Source organism: Podarcis liolepis (assembly GCF_965112155.1).
Source record: "Podarcis liolepis genome assembly, chromosome: 5".
NCBI lineage: Eukaryota > Metazoa > Chordata > Lepidosauria > Squamata > Lacertidae > Podarcis > Podarcis liolepis.
This window is the reverse complement of record NC_139556.1, coordinates 68,290,120-68,306,974: the sequence shown is the minus strand read 5'-3', so window position 1 is coordinate 68,306,974 and position 16,855 is coordinate 68,290,120. Positions and strand designations below refer to the sequence as shown.

General features: G+C 43.3%; 1 protein-coding gene across 1 annotated transcript in view; it reads left to right on the top strand.

Annotated features, from left to right (window-relative positions):
* Positions 1 to 16,855, top strand: part of GPC1 (glypican 1) — a 192,522-nt gene that overhangs the window by 91,342 nt on the left and 84,325 nt on the right. Inside the window, exon 2 of the mRNA XM_083506480.1 lies at positions 11,321 to 11,479. Within this exon, the coding sequence (XP_083362606.1) occupies positions 11,321 to 11,479 (159 nt within the window). The remainder of the gene's footprint in view (positions 1 to 11,320; positions 11,480 to 16,855) is intronic.

Genomic DNA, 16,855 nt, shown 5'->3' with positions numbered 1-16,855 from the left:
AATCCTCCCCATAAGAATACTCAACAACAAACTCTCAGGGATCTCTCATTCACCCTTCCTTTCCTTTCCTTTTTTGCTTTTGCGTTCAACTAACCCTCTTAACATTCTGTGTCTCACCTGCTCTCTACCACAGACATAATTGATAGACTCGTCAGTGAAATTAACTCTTTATTCAAGCAAACCACATACAACTCAGCAACACTTCCCAGTAGGTCTTGCTCCTATGGGGCAGTTGCCAGGACTGAAGGTCTCTGCCTTCCACCTTTTCTAAGGCTTCTCCCCTGGATATTTCCCAAGCAAAACTGTGTCCCCACACCTCTGGCTTCTGTTCCCCTCTCATTATCCTGCACTTTCTTAGAAACTGAGGGGTGGGGTGTGCTTGTTGCAGCAGGAGAGGGAGACTCCCTGGATACTTCAACAGTTCCTTGATCCCCTTCTTCCACTTCAGCCTCCAAGTCTGAAATGCTCCCTGTCACCAGCTCTTCCTTCTCACTAAACCCTGTTGCTCCTTCAGCAACCAGCCCCTCCTCCCAATCTTCTCCCTCTGACCCCTCCTCAGTGTCCCACCACCAATCCCCTGGCTCTGAGCCTTCCTGTTCTAGGGTTTCCCTTGGGGATCCCCCAGCTGGTGTCTCTCACCACTTCTCTTTGTCCAGCCAATCCCTGGTGAGCCTGGGCCAGTAATGCACTCTCGGCCACACCAACCTCACAAAGTTTTTGTGAGGATAGAATGAGGTAGGGAACCATGTACACTGCCTTGAGCTGCTTGGAGGAAAGGCAGGGCATAAATGAAACTAGCTGTCCTGACATATATACATATACATACCCTGTTTCCCCCAAAATAAGACAGTGTCTTATATTAATTTTCGCTCCCAAAGATGCGCTAGGTCTTATTTTCAGGAGATGTCTTATTTTTCCATGAAGAAGAATATGGTACACATATTCCAGGGAGGCCTTATGTTTGGGGAGGTCTTATTTTTGGGGGATGCCTTATATTACAGCGAGAGGCAAAACTGGAAGTAGGTCTTATTTTGGGGGGATGTCTTAGTTTCGGGGAAACAGGGTACATATATATACATATACATATACATACACATACACACATACACACACACACATACACATACACACACACTCCATGAGGACTCTGCCCAACTTGCCCCTCACCCTAGTTGTAGTGAGTGAAAATTTTACCACTAGAGATGTATTTAGGAAGGGCGATGGAGGGGGTGAGGGGCATGGAAAAGGAAGTTATTTCCAGATCTCTGGTTCTCTCACAGTGTACTGTACCTCTGTTCAGGCAGGAGATCTGTCCCCTCGTAACCTCTCTCTGAATGCTTGCTGGCAGGGGATGTTGAATTTACTGGGGATTAAAAGAAGTAAATCATGTGAACTCTGTGCAAATCAAGGCTGGTCCATGTGATTGAGCAGAAAGATACTTCAGATGGATTTCTGTTTGTTTTGAACCATTTCATGTAATTCTGTCTTCAGACAAATTCTTGGCAGCTTTCAATGTATCTGTTCTTTTGAGGAGCCACATGTTTTGCATGAGCCAAGTTGCTTATGTAGATTACTGAGTTGCTTGACAGTGTTATGCTTAAATTGGACCCTGGAATGGAGAGAGATTTGCAAGTGGAAGCTCTCAAAGAATTGAGGGAGCTCCTATGATGATGCCCTCCAATTTGTACACCTGTCTTTATTGCATTATTCTGTTGGTTATAAGTCAAGGTTCTTTTGTGGCTCTATGGATTATTTTACAGATTTCAAAAATATCACACGTGCTGCCTGGATCTGGATTTGGCCAGGTGGGATACAGAATAAATATAAGCACATGGTATCCTAAATTCAGAATTGCCTGGTTTCAGCCAGTATTTTCTATAACGGCAAAAGTGTTTAGCACGCCTAAATTGTATAGAATAGAAGCAGAGTTCAGAACTGGTGCTGATAAAAATTGCTATCTAATTAACTCTGCTGTTGAATGACATAAATATGGATACCATAAGAACCCATCCTGCTGTACAATCTATATTAGGTTCTCCATATCTCCATCACCAGCAGATCTATGTCTGAAATTAAAAGTAACCTCTGGAGCTTATAGCAGAAATTAATGAGACTTGTGCCTTCATTTCTGCAGAAACAAATCTTAACTTGGGTGTGTACAAATATTACCAAGGAAAAGATTGGCTCAGGGTTTCTTTTTCCTTATGTACAGCCAAAGTGCAAAGTTCATTATTCCTTGCCAACTCATTAAACAGTGATAGTGAGGCTTTACTCCATCCTTCTTTCATCATTGGGGAGCAACTGAGAATTAGTCATCCCAATTAAGCTTAGATTTTGCATTCTACTGTGCCTGAAATTGTATTCTATTGTATTGTATTCTAATGTGCCTGAAATTGGAGGAAAGTTGTTCTATTTGTGACTCATGGTGTAAGTCGCTAACTGTAAAACCAAGTTACAAAACTCTTAGAAACACAAGGAGATTGCATCCACCACCTTTTGAAACCAGCAGGGGTTTTTGCCGTTGACTTGCACGAGAGCTGGCTCCCTCCTTAGGTGAGCATCAAGTTTAAATTAAAGCAAATGCTTCCCATCATGTTGAAAAGGATCAGGAGTTTTTAAAAAGCATCTCCTCTGAAAGGAGATCAGATAAATTCCCGTTTGCTCGCCTCGTCAAATGCAGCTTTAGAAGTCTGTAATTTCAGCATCTCTTCTGCTTAAGGCAATTGCTGATCAAAGTGCAGCTTTTTTGGTTATTTATAAATATCTTATCAAGACAGATGTAGAGCTCCTCGAGGGCAGGGTGGGAGGGGCTGGGATTGACTTGTAAGGTGGAAAGCAAGGCTGAAGGTGAAGTGTGAAGTTTAACTGTTTTCCAGGGCAGTAATTAAATCCAATTGAAATTCGTTGTAAGACGAAACCATTAGGTAGTTGGAAAACTATGGACCGTGCCAAGCTTATTCAGCACCAGGTTGCACATATATCATGATGACCTAGACCAGGGGTAGCACCATGTTTCAGGGGACTCTGGGCATAGTGCACTCATTGGGCCCCTCTCCACAGTAGTGCCAGTCTTAGCCATTTCAGTTACCCCACAATGCAGTACCCACAACATGCACACCCAGTGAGTGAGCTCATCACTCCTTTTAACACTGATGGAAGGGTAGTAGCAACAGCACAGCAGTTCCAGGCCTGCAGAGCTAAACTTGCTGCTGCTGCTGCCATTGAAATTTTCCCACAATGCAGTGCCCACTGTGTGCGCATTGTAGGCATTGCATTGTGGGGAAATCAAAATGGTGGCAGCACCAGTGAGTCCAAATATACAGAACTAGCACTCGTGTTGGTGATGAGAAACACAGAAAAGAGTGATGCAATGAAAATGAAGGAGCTGGAATAATAACTGTTATGATAGCTGTGTTTGTTTACCCCTTTAAGCTCTGCAATTTAGGAGTTACACCCTGTCCAATATTGAAAACAAGATCTTGAACCCCTTCCCCACCAACACTCCAGCTGTTTGCTCAGCTGTTTCCCCATTTATGTAGCAAACACAGCTTATTTGTTTTATTTATTTAAGTTATTTATACCCTAACCTGCTTTCCAAACTGGCTGAAGGGTTGATGTAGTCACAGATGTTCTAAAGCTCCAATATCTAGTAGTTCCAACAAACACAGAAGCTCCAGAAAAGTTGGTCTTACTTACCAGCTTGTAGACGTTTTAGCAAATAGAAACTTCAGACTTTCAAAGTGTGTTTCAGCTGTGGGGAGAGCTATGGATAATTATGTCTGGATGCTGCAAGCACTCATTTTGGTTTGGCAAGATGCACTGCTAAATGTGGATATAAGCCAGTGCTTTCTAGAGTAATAGAGGAGGAATAAACTGCGAAATTAAGCTTTCTGGCCTATGTAAAAAGTATGCATGAGGAATATGCATGTCAGATGGAAAGTGGCTTTCCAGGTCTGCTAGCTTTTTAAAAAAACATACACACACACAAAGAGGATATTATACTATCTGCTTTCATGCCTAATCTTGAAACTTAAGCCATGGAAAGCCATAAAATGGACAAGGGTTCCTATGATCATTCCTTCATAGTCCCTACTTATTTCCAGAACCTATGGGGCAGACTATCAGAACTATATTTCTTTTCACTATGTTCTCTACCCCGCCCTCCCCCTCAAACTATTTGGTTTGTTCTACAAAGAGAAAAGGCTTAGTAGTAGAGCCCATGCTTTGCTATTAAAAGGGGCCAGTTCAATCTTTGGCATCTCCATGTAAGACTTGGAAAAGACTTTTGTCTGAAACCCTGGAGATACGCTTCCAGACAACACTAAGTAGATGGGCCTAATGGTCTGATTTGGTATAAAACAGATTCCTGTATTTCTAAAGTACATCACATGGAAAATTACAAGGAATCCAGATAGCATTTTTGTCTTCATCAACAATGAAACCTAAGCAGCATAAAACCTTTCTCACATTTTTGGATGGAAGTCACCAGGGAGATGTTAGGAAGTTTTTACCAGTATCTCTGTGGTCTATGGAAGGAGTACTCATTGAAAAGGGAGAACAGAGGCACTTTTGAGGTGGGAGGTGGTCCGTCTGTCTTAGAACCCCAGAAAAAGCTGAACCTGACCACTCAGCCTTGAGGGGTGTCACATGTCTCTTGTGCAAGGTAAATTGCCTCTCTGAACTGTAAAAACTAAAATCCTGAAAGCACTCAGTAATGGCTGGGCAAAAAAGGATGAATTGATTCTTAATTTTTTAAAGAAATGCATTTAAAGCAAAATGGATATGTCACCAATAAAAATCAAAAATCTTGCTTGCACCAGAACCTTTCTTGCCAAGTTTCATGGGAGGGTAATTTTGCGGCTGAGCTATAAAGTTTTCTAAGGGAAAAAAAACCCATGTGTCCTTAAGTGGAAACCCTGACTAACTCTGTAACTACATGGTATTATGAACAGAGACACTGTAATTACTCCCCACATGATTTTACTGAGACCTGTTCATGCTACAACTTGTGCATTCCCCCCCCCACCCGGTTTGATGGTTTGGAGAGCATGTTTTATTATGTGGTCTTCTTCTCTTTGTTCATTTGACTTCTGGCACACAGATTTCAATAAGTATTTTTCTGACGGGAGCAGTGCAGACTGCTATGATTAACCACAAAATGATTGTGCAAGTTGTTTGTCAAAGTTATATATAGGATCCCACAGAATCCCAGCACTAATTTTGCAAAACGACCAAAGCTAGTAAGATTTCCTGGTCATATGTTGATGCTTTTCCATACAGAATAGCTAGCTCCTTCTCTGTCTTAAGACTCAGCACATTTTCATTAACTTTGGAAATGGCTGTTTCCTAAAATAACTTCTTTTTGGGGAGGAATGTAATCTTGAGTTTTAAATATTCTGCACTAGCTTCTAACTGAGCAGAAACCAATATAGAGGCTTTGACCTATGCCAATCTTTTTGGGAACATAGTGAAATTGTTGCGTGCCCCTTTATTGGAGAAGCCTTCCTACTCTTTAATGCCTTACCTGCCACCCTGCCTACTGTGTTTAGATTTAGGAAACCTAAGGTTGCCAGGGGGATAAGATAAAACATCAAGTAGTTACAGTAACCCTACCAGAAATTGGCTATATTTTATTTAGTTCCTTAACATCAGAGAGCCTCCTAGGTCATATGGAGGTATTACACTAGTGTGATTTGGGATCACTGTCTAGGAACTTTTACATATCCTGGGGTAGTTCAGCAGTATGACCTACATATTGAAAATACCTTGTGAAATCAATTTGACATGCCACTTCCCAACTTGCACCATGAACCCACGTGCAGTGAAATAACTAGTCAATGACTGAAGATATGTGTCTTGCTGCATAAGAGTCAGAGGAATGAACAGTGTAGAAGAGATTTCCAAAATTTGTGTCTGTTTCTGACTTGGGGAGTACTTTGCTTGCCTTTGTTCTGAAGTTTCCTGCAGTTGTAGTCGTGCCATTACTCTGCAGTTACTGTTGCATTATGTTCTAAAAATATATTTTAAAAAAACGTTTATGTACCATTCGTTCTACCATTTTCAAGAACTGGTACATTTGAAATGGGTACGCAAATGCTAAATAAATGCAAGTCTTGGTCCACATCGTGTCAACTTTTGTGACCCTTTGTCATGATAAGAATGATCCACAAGAGTTAGGTGATCAGGGCTTTGAATCTGCCACAGTTGTAGCTCTGCCCCAGTTAGATCCCTTAGCTGACGCGACTATTCTTGATAGTAAGAGCTTCTAGTCAATAGATGGTGACAGTTGCTGATTTATAGTGCATATTAGCTAAATTTAGTCCAAGGGGTCCACAGTTGGGACTGTCAACCCCCTCATTTCTCAGTCTCTTGCCCCACAGTCACATTGGGCCCTGGAGGGGGTTGGAGTGTCTCCGAAAATCATCATGATAGCACAAGCAGAGCTCTGCTTCTTTCCTTCAGGGTAGGGGCAGGGTCACCAATGAGCATATACTTGGCTGGCTACGAGGGCTAGTCAAAGCTTGAGGATTCCTGGTGTAGTCCTAGTGATAAATCTACTGTAATGGTTCTCCTTAAATAAATCCAGTTTCCCAATTAACTCTTGCATGCCAGAGTAAGGACTCTTTTGAGCCTTTTTTCCTGCATGCATTTTCAAAGCCGGGCAGTGTTAACGTTGACAGACTTTTTGTATGCTCGAGGGAAGATGAGAACATTTAGTAAAAAACAATTTGGTTTTAGGTGTGTTTGATTTTGCTCCAAACTTGATACAGCGCTTTACCTTGTTTTCCCAGTTCTATGAAGAACACATTCAGCATGCATCCACTTTTAGGATACTCGCTGTTGCTGTCCTGCATTGCTCTTCACTTGTTACACATGCCTTGATGACTATGCAAGGAGCAGGCTATGCCAGGGCTGAGAGTTCTCTTCCTGTGTCAGTGTCACCAGTTGCCTATCACTAAAGTTTAATGGGAGCATGCAGGAGGGTGATCTCTCAGTTCTAGACTAATGAAAGAAGAAGTGAGCAGGATAGCCCCAGAAACCCTTGTCAGGCAGATCAAAATATTTTATGTCAAGCTTAATCTGTGAACTGAAATAAGCTTTCTTCTGATTCCCGCTCTCTCCCACCCAACCCTGGCCCCAATTTCATGTACAGTGGTACCTCGGGTTACAGACGCTTTAGGTTACAGACTCCGCTAACCCAGAAATAGTACCTCGGGTTAAGAACTTTGCTTCAGGATGAGAACAGAAATCAGGGAACGGGGGCACAGCGGCCGCGGGTGGCCCCATTAGCTAAAGTGGTACCTCAGGTTAAGAACAGTTTCAGGTTAAGAACGGACCTCCAGAATGAATTAAGGTCTTAACCCAAGGTACCACTGTATGCAGATTTTAGGTGTGCTGATAGTTTGGGTGCGGATGTTTGTCCAGCTATAAGCAGCCAAAGCAATGATCAGCTAGACTTTCAGAAGCATTCATTGAACCATGCCCATTTCCCTCCAGGTCCTGTACAGCAAATCACTTCCTCCAAAGGTCTGCCCATTGGTAGCCAATTAGGTTGCTATTAAGTTTCCTATTCATAGCAACCTCTCAGAACATGATCCATAAAAACACAGCACAAAAACGCTGGGGAGGTACTAAGTTGCTGTGAATCGAACATTGCACTTTGATACCCTGTTGTAAACTAGGAGTGACTAACCTTTGGCCCTCAAGTGGTTGTTTGACTCAAGCCTCCATAACCTCCTGCCAGCATACCCAGGATGATGGAAGTTGTAGTCCCAACAACATCTGGAGGGCCCCAGATTCCTCACCCCCATCTAAAACTGCAGTAGTGCAGCTGGACAGCCGCTGCTGCAGTTCAGATGTTCTTTGAAAATGCTGTGGTATTTTTCAAGAAAAAGAGGTGCTGGAACTCACCATGAATGCCTCCCTTGTTCTCTTATGATGGCAGTGAAGCCCACCTGAGAGGTATCACAACTGAGTTCCAGTGAGTTCCAGCTGAAAAAATGCTGTGGAAAATCAGCCTTCCTTCCCAAGTTACACCAACTACTCCCTTCTTTTTAGGTGTGACTAGTACAGCCTCAGGTGCAATTGGTACAGCCTTGCTTCAGCCTTTGTGTGCTTTAATGAGCCAAATTTCTCTAAAGGTCTGTCATTTGAGGGGGGGGGGAGTGTTACAAGTCTCCAACTGAAGTTGGCTGAAACAGAGGGTACATCTTTGGGTGGCAGCCCAGTTTGCTGTCTGGGGGATTTTCTACCTTGCATGAGTGCCTGTTCAATTTGATGGACTAGGCAAATGTAAGGCAGCTTGGGGGGGCGGGGGCGGGTGTCTGAGTTTTTCTATAAGCTACCTTTACAACACGGCTTAGATTTTTGCAGAAATTTGTGTTTGAATTAATGGCTCCTTTTGGAATGCCATGTGTCAGATCATCTGCTTCTGGAGAAGAAAATGTGGCCTTATTACTGATGGATTGTCTTTGCTCTCCAGGGAAATGCAGGCGATTCTTTTCTATCTGAATTCACGCCCCCAAATGAACAAAATGTTACGTTATGTGGGCAAAAGAACCCTATGGCTAAAAGGGTTGCTCCCCCTCCAGTTCCTCTGATCCTTTTGCTTTAATCCTTTCATTTTACTGTTCTCAAAATATTTCATTGCAATTGGCATAGCTATTTTGCTTAGTCAGCTGTGGCCTTGGAGATGGAAATAGTTGCCCTGCCCCAAGGATCATTGACTGTTAATCATTGTGAGACTCTGGCTACAATCCCAGTGTGAAAGCCGCTACTAGTCTGGGCGATTGCCTGCTTCTGAGCAGTGAAGGAAGACACCCCCTCCCCACCCTCTACCCCAGTTTCCTTATTAGAGTGCCTTTTCAGCAAAGGAGGAATGACAAAATAAAGCCAAATGATCTGAGAAAGCAGAACCAAGAGCGCAGTTAATATTTCGTTGGCCAGCTACGAAATGACAGGGAACCACCACCGTTATGGGGTCAGATCAAAAACTAAAAGATGTCTTTGAAGACAATTTCCTCTTTATATTGTGCAATAAATATGAATTGCAAAGAGAAAATATGAAAACTTTGCTTTCCTCTCGAGTTGAAATGCTGCGATACGAAATGTCACAGATACCCTTGAATAGGTAGAATAAGTATTGAATTTTTTGAAAGAGTTGATGCTGTGATTCAGGCTGTCCCAAAATACTAGTTTGTAGATTGATTGCTAATCCAATTAATGGTAGCAACTAGCTGATGTGCGGGTCCTTTTGTACCTGCAAGAGGGTGGAATGGGGCGTGGTGTGAATGGTCACTGCCTGTACTCTTCAGCCTGTATCACCACCATCCATATTCCCCACTCCCCAAGAAAAATATCTTGTTTCAGTGTAGCCTTCCATATGTTGTTAGACTGGAACTCCCTTCAGCCCCAGCCAGCATGGTGAGTTGTATGGTATGATGAGAATTGGAGTCCAACAACATTTGGAGAGCCATGGGCCCTCAACCCCTGGCATAGTTTAGTAGCTAAATTTACTGGATTGCTGATGTCACCTAGGGTGGGTAGAATTTGTCAAGTATTCATTGAAGGGTTTTGTACATTATAATTACATAAATAGCTTCTCCTTCCTCTGATTGCAGGGAAGAATCTAGACTCTGAGGACAATATGTACTGTTACTGCTTTGTGTTTGGTGTTGTGGGGAGGGAAGGGGGGAGAGGAGGACAGAGCAAGAGCTTATGGTTCTCCAGTGGTTGCCTGCTGCTCTCGAAAGGGACTATATGCAGCAGTGAATCTTGCAGCCTGGTCTTCCTGCTGTGGATCAGAGAAAAGGGATTCAAGGCAGGTGTAAGCTATTACCTTGTAGCTGCCAAGTATTGAATGCTTATCTCTCCAGCCAATCTGAAATATCACTGGCAATATTTTCTCCAGCTCCGCAGTTTACACAGTGAGTTACAGACCAAGGAAGATTCATCACTTCCAAGAAAAAGAGCCCTAAAGGCACTTGGTTGTGAGAAGTATGCGCTTGGAGGAGCGTGTGCAGATTCCAATGGCAGCCTCCCCACTTGCAGGGCTGCCTGGGTTTCAAAACAGACAAGATGAGGCACGATTTTCCCAGCCGTTCTATGAAAAGCACCCGCAGGATTGTGGCCATCACAGCCAAATTACATGATGTGTGTTGACTTTTGTAATTGTATTATTTTAGCGCATGGTTAGACAAGATATGTTTTGGGTGCCTTTCTTTTAACTGAGTGAATCCCTACAGTACCAGCAAGTGAAGAGGAGGAGGAAACTGAGGTGTGTTTGCAGATGTACAGCTCTGGTTCCTGAATGTCTTTAAGGTTGCTCTGAAAGGAGTGGGTTAGCAATCCTTGAGATCTGGCTCTACGTGGGGCTACCTTTGAAGTTGACCTGGAAACTGCAATTAATCCAGCTAGACTGGTGACTGGGAGTGGCCGCTGGGACCACATAACACCGGTTCTGAGAGATCTGCATTGGCTCCCAGTACGTTTCTGAGCACAATTCAAAGTGTTGGTGTTGACCTTTAAAGCCCTAAACAGCCTCAGTCCTGTATACCTGAAGGAGCGTCTCCACCCCCATCGTTCAGCCCAGACACTGAGATCCAGCGCCGAGGGCCTTCTGGCGGTTCCCTCATTGCAAGAAGTGAGGTTACAGGGAACCAGACAGAGGGCCTTCTTGGTAGTGGCGCCCACCCTGTGGAACACCCTCCCTTCAGATGTGAAGGAAATAAGCAGCTATCCTATCTTTAAAAGACATCTGAAGGCAGCCCTGTTCAGGGAAATTTTTAATATTTAACGCTGTATTGTTTTTAACACTTGATTGGGAGCTGGGAAAACTCAGCCAGATAGGCGGGGTATAAATAATAAATTATTATTATTATTATTATTATTATTATTATTATTATTATTATTATTATAATTATATTTTATTATTATTAATTTTTATTATTATTATTTCCAGATTAGGTGCTTATTGTGGGATGGGTGCTCTTCAAGAACCCATTTTTATTTTTATTTTTGCAGCACCAGCACAATGCCATTGGCATAAAAATGCCTGCCTGTATCTCTTCCCCACCCCATTTAATTCAGATTTACCCTTTCCAGGGGAAATCTGGTAAATTGAAAAAAAACCCTGTTGCCAACAGCCCGTTTGCAATAACTGAACGACCTGTTTGCCATGCTAAGTCCCCATCTGGAAGCATCCATGGTTAAATAACTGTGCCATGCCTTCCCTTCCTCCCTCTCTCTCACACACTCACACTTAGAAATGCCTTGTACCTGAACTACTATAACAAGCTACATTTGTCTCTCTTGTTTTCAGGGGAACACTTGAGAATTTGTCCACAAGGCTACACTTGCTGCACCAGTGAGATGGAGGAGAACTTTGCCAACAAGAGTCGGCATGAGTTTGAAGGCATGTTGAAGGAGGCCACACGCTCGGTGCAAGTAATCTTAACAGCCCAGTACAAGAACTTTGATGGTAAGTAATGCAAAACTGGTCCAGTTTGGAAAACAAGGTGCCATCACTTTGTGGTTTTATACCCCGTCCTTGCTCCTGTTTCCCCTTCCCTCCTGCCTGCAGCTGGGCAGAGGACTTTGCCAGAGTTTAGTTTCACTTTCAAGGAATCCCCACTTAGTGCTGTGTTCAAATTGGATGTCCTGATTCAGACTCTGGCTTGTTTAATGGTTTCGAAACCAGCTTATTATGAAACGATCAGAATTTGTTTTAAACCAGGATTCCTGCTTTGAAAATAATGCTAAACTAAGTTGTTGTTTTTAAGTAAAATTGAATCCAGACAAATTCCTCTCATCCACACAGTGGGAGGCAGGACCTTTGCAAGCCTGGTTTGGGGATTGTACAGGCTCCTCCACATAGTGCTCAACCATGGTTTTCTGTTATCTACTGATTTGTTGTTATTTCACAGGTATGTCAAAAGAGTACTGGAAAGTGGATCTTTTGTTGAAAAACGGTCACTGAAATCACTAGTTAATTCAATATATTTGCTTGAACTGACTTTTTCCTGTATTTGTAACATACAGCCCTCAGACAGAGCCTGTCTCTTGTCTTTAATGTAATTAAAAGCAGAATTTACTATATAATAAACGACAAGCCAACAGAGATCGCCTGATAGGGTTGTACATTGTTAGATAATTAACTCCCCACCCCCAAATGAAATACTTGCTTCTATCTTAAAACTACTGACTGGAGTTGCATGTTTTCCTTATCTGGGTTTTTGCCAGCAGTTTAGGAATATTATTTTTATTTCTCTAGGACGCATTTTATCTTGGTCCTGAAGCAATGTATGTGTTCAGTTAAACAAACACATTATCAAACTATAACATATACGGTAAATCTCTGCTTCTCTGTGGCAGCCATAACCTCAGTGGATGCTTTAGGCTTCTAAAGATGTTCCCTTCTCCCATCACATCTTTTTCAGTTTCCTTAAGTAGTGCCGCAATTAGTGTTTGGTATTTGATTTAAGTAAGATTATTTTGAAGTTACTCATGGTCTGATTTTTCTAGGACTAACTTGTTTAAAGTTGTACTTCTGCTTTTTCAGTTTGCTAAATCTTTCAGATAGGAAACAGATGATACTGTTAGGTAAACTGTGGAACAGAAATCTGGGGTGTCCAGACAAACATGTGTATAACCTGTAGAATTTCCCAATGTCTAATGTTAAACACTACATTCAAACATGTCATCTGGGCTGTGTTCATGCATAACAAAAAGCCAGACTGGTTTGACACTGCCCATGCATACCTCTCCTGGAGTGACGGGTATAAACAAACCAAGAAGCCCTGGTTTTGCATCACACCTGCAGTTTATTGCTTCCTTCCAAGCCATGGTCAGCAAACCAACAAACCATGGTTTCAGGTTAGTTTGTTGGGCAGCAACAAACCACAATCCTTTGTTTGGACATAAAGCAGAACCAGGGCTTCCTGACTGTTTATCCTACTTACTTCAGAAGAGGAGCAAAGGGGGAACAATCTGTCTGAACCATCAGTTCTTGGTTAAATTTTAAAGCAATAATTAAGAACCAAAAGCAATTTAACACCAAATTGTGATATTATTTAACAGCATTTGACTTTGCCAAATCAATTGACAGGGCACACAATGAGAAAATACAGCATGACATGAATTTGCTTTCTTTAAAAATACGCATAGTTTGTCTCTTTCACTGATACTCCTTTTACTTGTCTGGTAAATGAACCAAGGAAGAAAACTAGCAAGAGAAAGAGTTGCTGCACACTCATATGAATGTGGCTTTAGTAAAATCAGTGTCAAAAGAAATTCTTTGCAAGTGTCATCTTAATTGGAAAAAATAACTACCATTCTATTTATATACATGGGAGACAGACAGAGTGGCTTGCTCTGATGTAGCTACAACTGTGTTTTATCTTGTTGTTGAGGTTACATTTACATTGCTGTGATTAAAAATGGTGAATTAAGAGCCTCTCATCTTAGGACTTATTTATTCATTCTTGATAGACACACACACACACACACGGCCTTTGATTCAACTCTTAAACGTATAAACAAATTGGAAGGCGAAATTGGATCAGGCCATTGTCATCCCAGAACAGTTGCTTGTATAAACAAGCCTTATGTAAGGATAGTTGGACAAAATGCTCAGCTGGTTCTTGCTTGCAATCCCACAGCAGCATCTTTAAAACAACTTACTGGATCATGTTTAGTGATTCCGATACAGAAGGTGCCAGATTGGCCAAGAAGCCATTAGGTGGTTCCACATCTCCATTTCCACCCTTTTCTTGCTGCGTGGATCATGGCATCATTGATAGCATTAGAGACACAATCCCACAAGATGTTTCAAATGGTTCATTGCCACCAGCATTAATACCGTATTTTTCGCTGTATAGGACACACTTTCCCCCCTCCAAAAATGAAGGGGAAATGTGTGTGCATCCTATGGAGCAAATGCAGGCTTTCGCTGAAGCCTGGAGAGCGAGGGGGGTCAGTGCGCACCGACCCCTCTCGCTCTCCAGGCTTCAGGAAGCTATCCGCAAACCTTCGGAGTGCTCCGAAGGCTTGCAGATAGCAGCCTGCAGCCTGAAGCCTGGGGAAGCGCAGTGCCAACTCCCACTGCGCTGCCCAGGCTTCAGGCAGCTATCCGCAAACCTTCGGAGTGCTCCCCCAGCCCCGCAAGCTCCGGGAGCGGCGGCAAGGCTGCGCGCAACCTTGTCGCCGCTCCCAGCCCCGTGGCTAAAAACGAAGCCATCCCGCTCGCTGTCTTGGCTTCTGCCAAAGCCACGTGCAGCCTCTCCTGGCTGGAGAGATTGTGCGTGGCTAAAGAGGAAGCCAAGACAGGATGGATCCCGCTGGCTGTCTTTGCTCTTTGGGGCTGGGGGGAGGGAATAATTTTTTTCCTTTATTCCCCCCCCCCCTAAAAACTAGGTGCGCCCTATGGTCCGGTACACCCTATGGAGCGAAAAATATGGTATATACTGTAGGAGCCAGCATCAGTTTTGGGGCTTCTTGGGGAATAAATAAAAAAGAAGTCAAAGGTTAAAGGCCTTTCATATATCTGGTACCTCCCAAGCAGGGACACAGGTGGCGCTGTGGTCTCAACCACTGAGCCTCTTGGACTTGCCGATCCGAAGGTTGGCGGTTCGGATCCCCGTGAAGTAGTGAGCTCCCATTGCTCTGTCCCAGCTCCTGCCAACCTAGCAGTTCGAAAGCACGCTAGTGCAAGTAGATAACTAGGTACTGCTGCGACAGGAAGGTAAACAGCGTTTCCTTGCGCTCTGGTTTCCGTCATGGTGTTCTGTTGCACCAGAAGCAATTTAATCATGCTGGCCACAGGACAGAAAGCTGTCTGTGGACAAACGCCAGCTCCCTCGGCCTGAAAGCGAGATGAGCGCCGCAACCTCATAGTCGCCTTTGACTGGACTTAACCATCCAGGGGTCCTTTACCTTTACCTTTTTTAGCTCCCAGTCATCTCCAGGAGTACGCAGGGCTGCCAGTGGGATTGTAGGTTGGACTGAATCCTACAGATATACCTGTTTTTGGACTAGCCATTTCTCATTGTGGTTGGTCTAAAATCCTAAATGTTGTGGTATGGCCAGAGCAGAGCCTCACTGAGAGTTCAGTACCCTCCAGCTATCCAATTAGATTGATTTTCTTCTTTGCCTAGCCACAGTTCTGTCTTAATCATACCTTCTACCGGCAATCTGAAATATTTAACTTATCTGCAATAGTGATACTGGGAATTCCCAGTGCTTTTAGTACTCGGTTTGATTGATTTACATCCTGCTCTTTCCTATTGGCTCCGAGCAGCTTACAGCAGTTTTTCTAAATGTTAATAGTTTTGTCCCCAAGGGGCTCTCAATCTAAGGAAATCAAATGGTTTGGAGGATAAAAGGAGCCAACTTGGGGGGGGGGGAGGAATGCCACTGTAAATATAAAAAACTGGGTGTGTGCTTTTAAACTTCAAATAACCACATCAAAAAGCCACCCAAAGAACAATGCTTTTTCAGGCAGTCATCTGCTAAATGTCTGTTCATTAAAGAGGTGAAAGAATAAAAAGACTGTAGCTCAGTGGTAGATCATCTACTTTTGCTGAAAGTCTAGGTTCAGAAAGAAGCTAGAGGGACCAATGGCCTGAGTCAGTATAAGGAGGCTTCCTACGAGGAAGTGCTGTAGAGAGGGGATCCCAGCTGTTGTGGTGATGGTATTTCTGCCCAGGATGGTAGATATTCCCTCCCAGATCCTGGAATACTCATCTTCAGCAGCTGCGGAGTCTGGCAGTCTTGACTACTGGAAAAGTGTAACAGGTTGGGATGGAGTAGACAGGCAGCTGAACTCAGTCCCCCCTACAGAGTCATCATAAGTATTCTGGACCCCCCCGAAAGTGGCAAAGCATCACTTTTTTCTCTCTTGGAGTGATTCTATAACTTATCAAAAAGTGATAGGGTGTGCCCTCTGCTGGTTGTTAGCCAGACTTTACTACTTTCAGCTGTGCCATCTGCAATTCAGTAGCCACAGAATTCTTAATTTTGCCTGTAGTTACTTGGAAGTAACTGTGCTTCCTTAAAAGAGTGCACAGAATTGTAACCCTAACAGCGGGTTGTCTTATATGGACCTTTGTCTGGGCACCTGTGTATAAGATGTTTTTGAAACAGCTTAATATTTGCAACGCGTTCATCAATAAGACTTCATAATAGTTTGGTTTTGCTCCAAAATGTTAATGGAGCAAGTTAACAATATGACATATGCACAGAAGTGTAAAAAATTTGAGATCAACACAGAAAACTATGCACTAATGTCAACAGATAGTTCCTTCTCATTGCTGTTAAGGCGCTTTGAACATAACCCACAGGACTAAGGCTAAAATCTTTACCCCCTGCTCTATAAGGCTAGGGCATAACACTAGGCACTGTTGGCCTCTGTGGAATCCTAAGTTGATCCATTTTCCAGCGGGAGGAGGGGGCGGATTGGGAGGGAGCTGATGAACTGTACCATTGAGTTAGGATAGCAAAAAATTACACACAGGCTGCATCCCCACCCTTCTGCCTTGGCTGACATAAGCTAACAGGGTTTCAGGTGCTGAAGTTGGTCGACTGCACTGTTGCTTCCAGCCAGGGTTTAGGATTGCTCTTCCCTGCTGTGGTTATTCCAGCAGTAGCCCTAAGACTTGTACACCAAGGAGCTGTCGTACATGCTATGGTAGCGTAGTTGGTTAAAAGCAATGAATGCAAAAGGAGTTTGGAGTTTGTCAACAGGAAGTGACAACAGGGGGATCCACGCTGAACATAACAAGGCTGCCGTTATGACATTAATCAAAGCTCAGTTGTTGAGCTTCAGTATCTCCTCCCTCCGCCCCATTTCTCTCCAGTC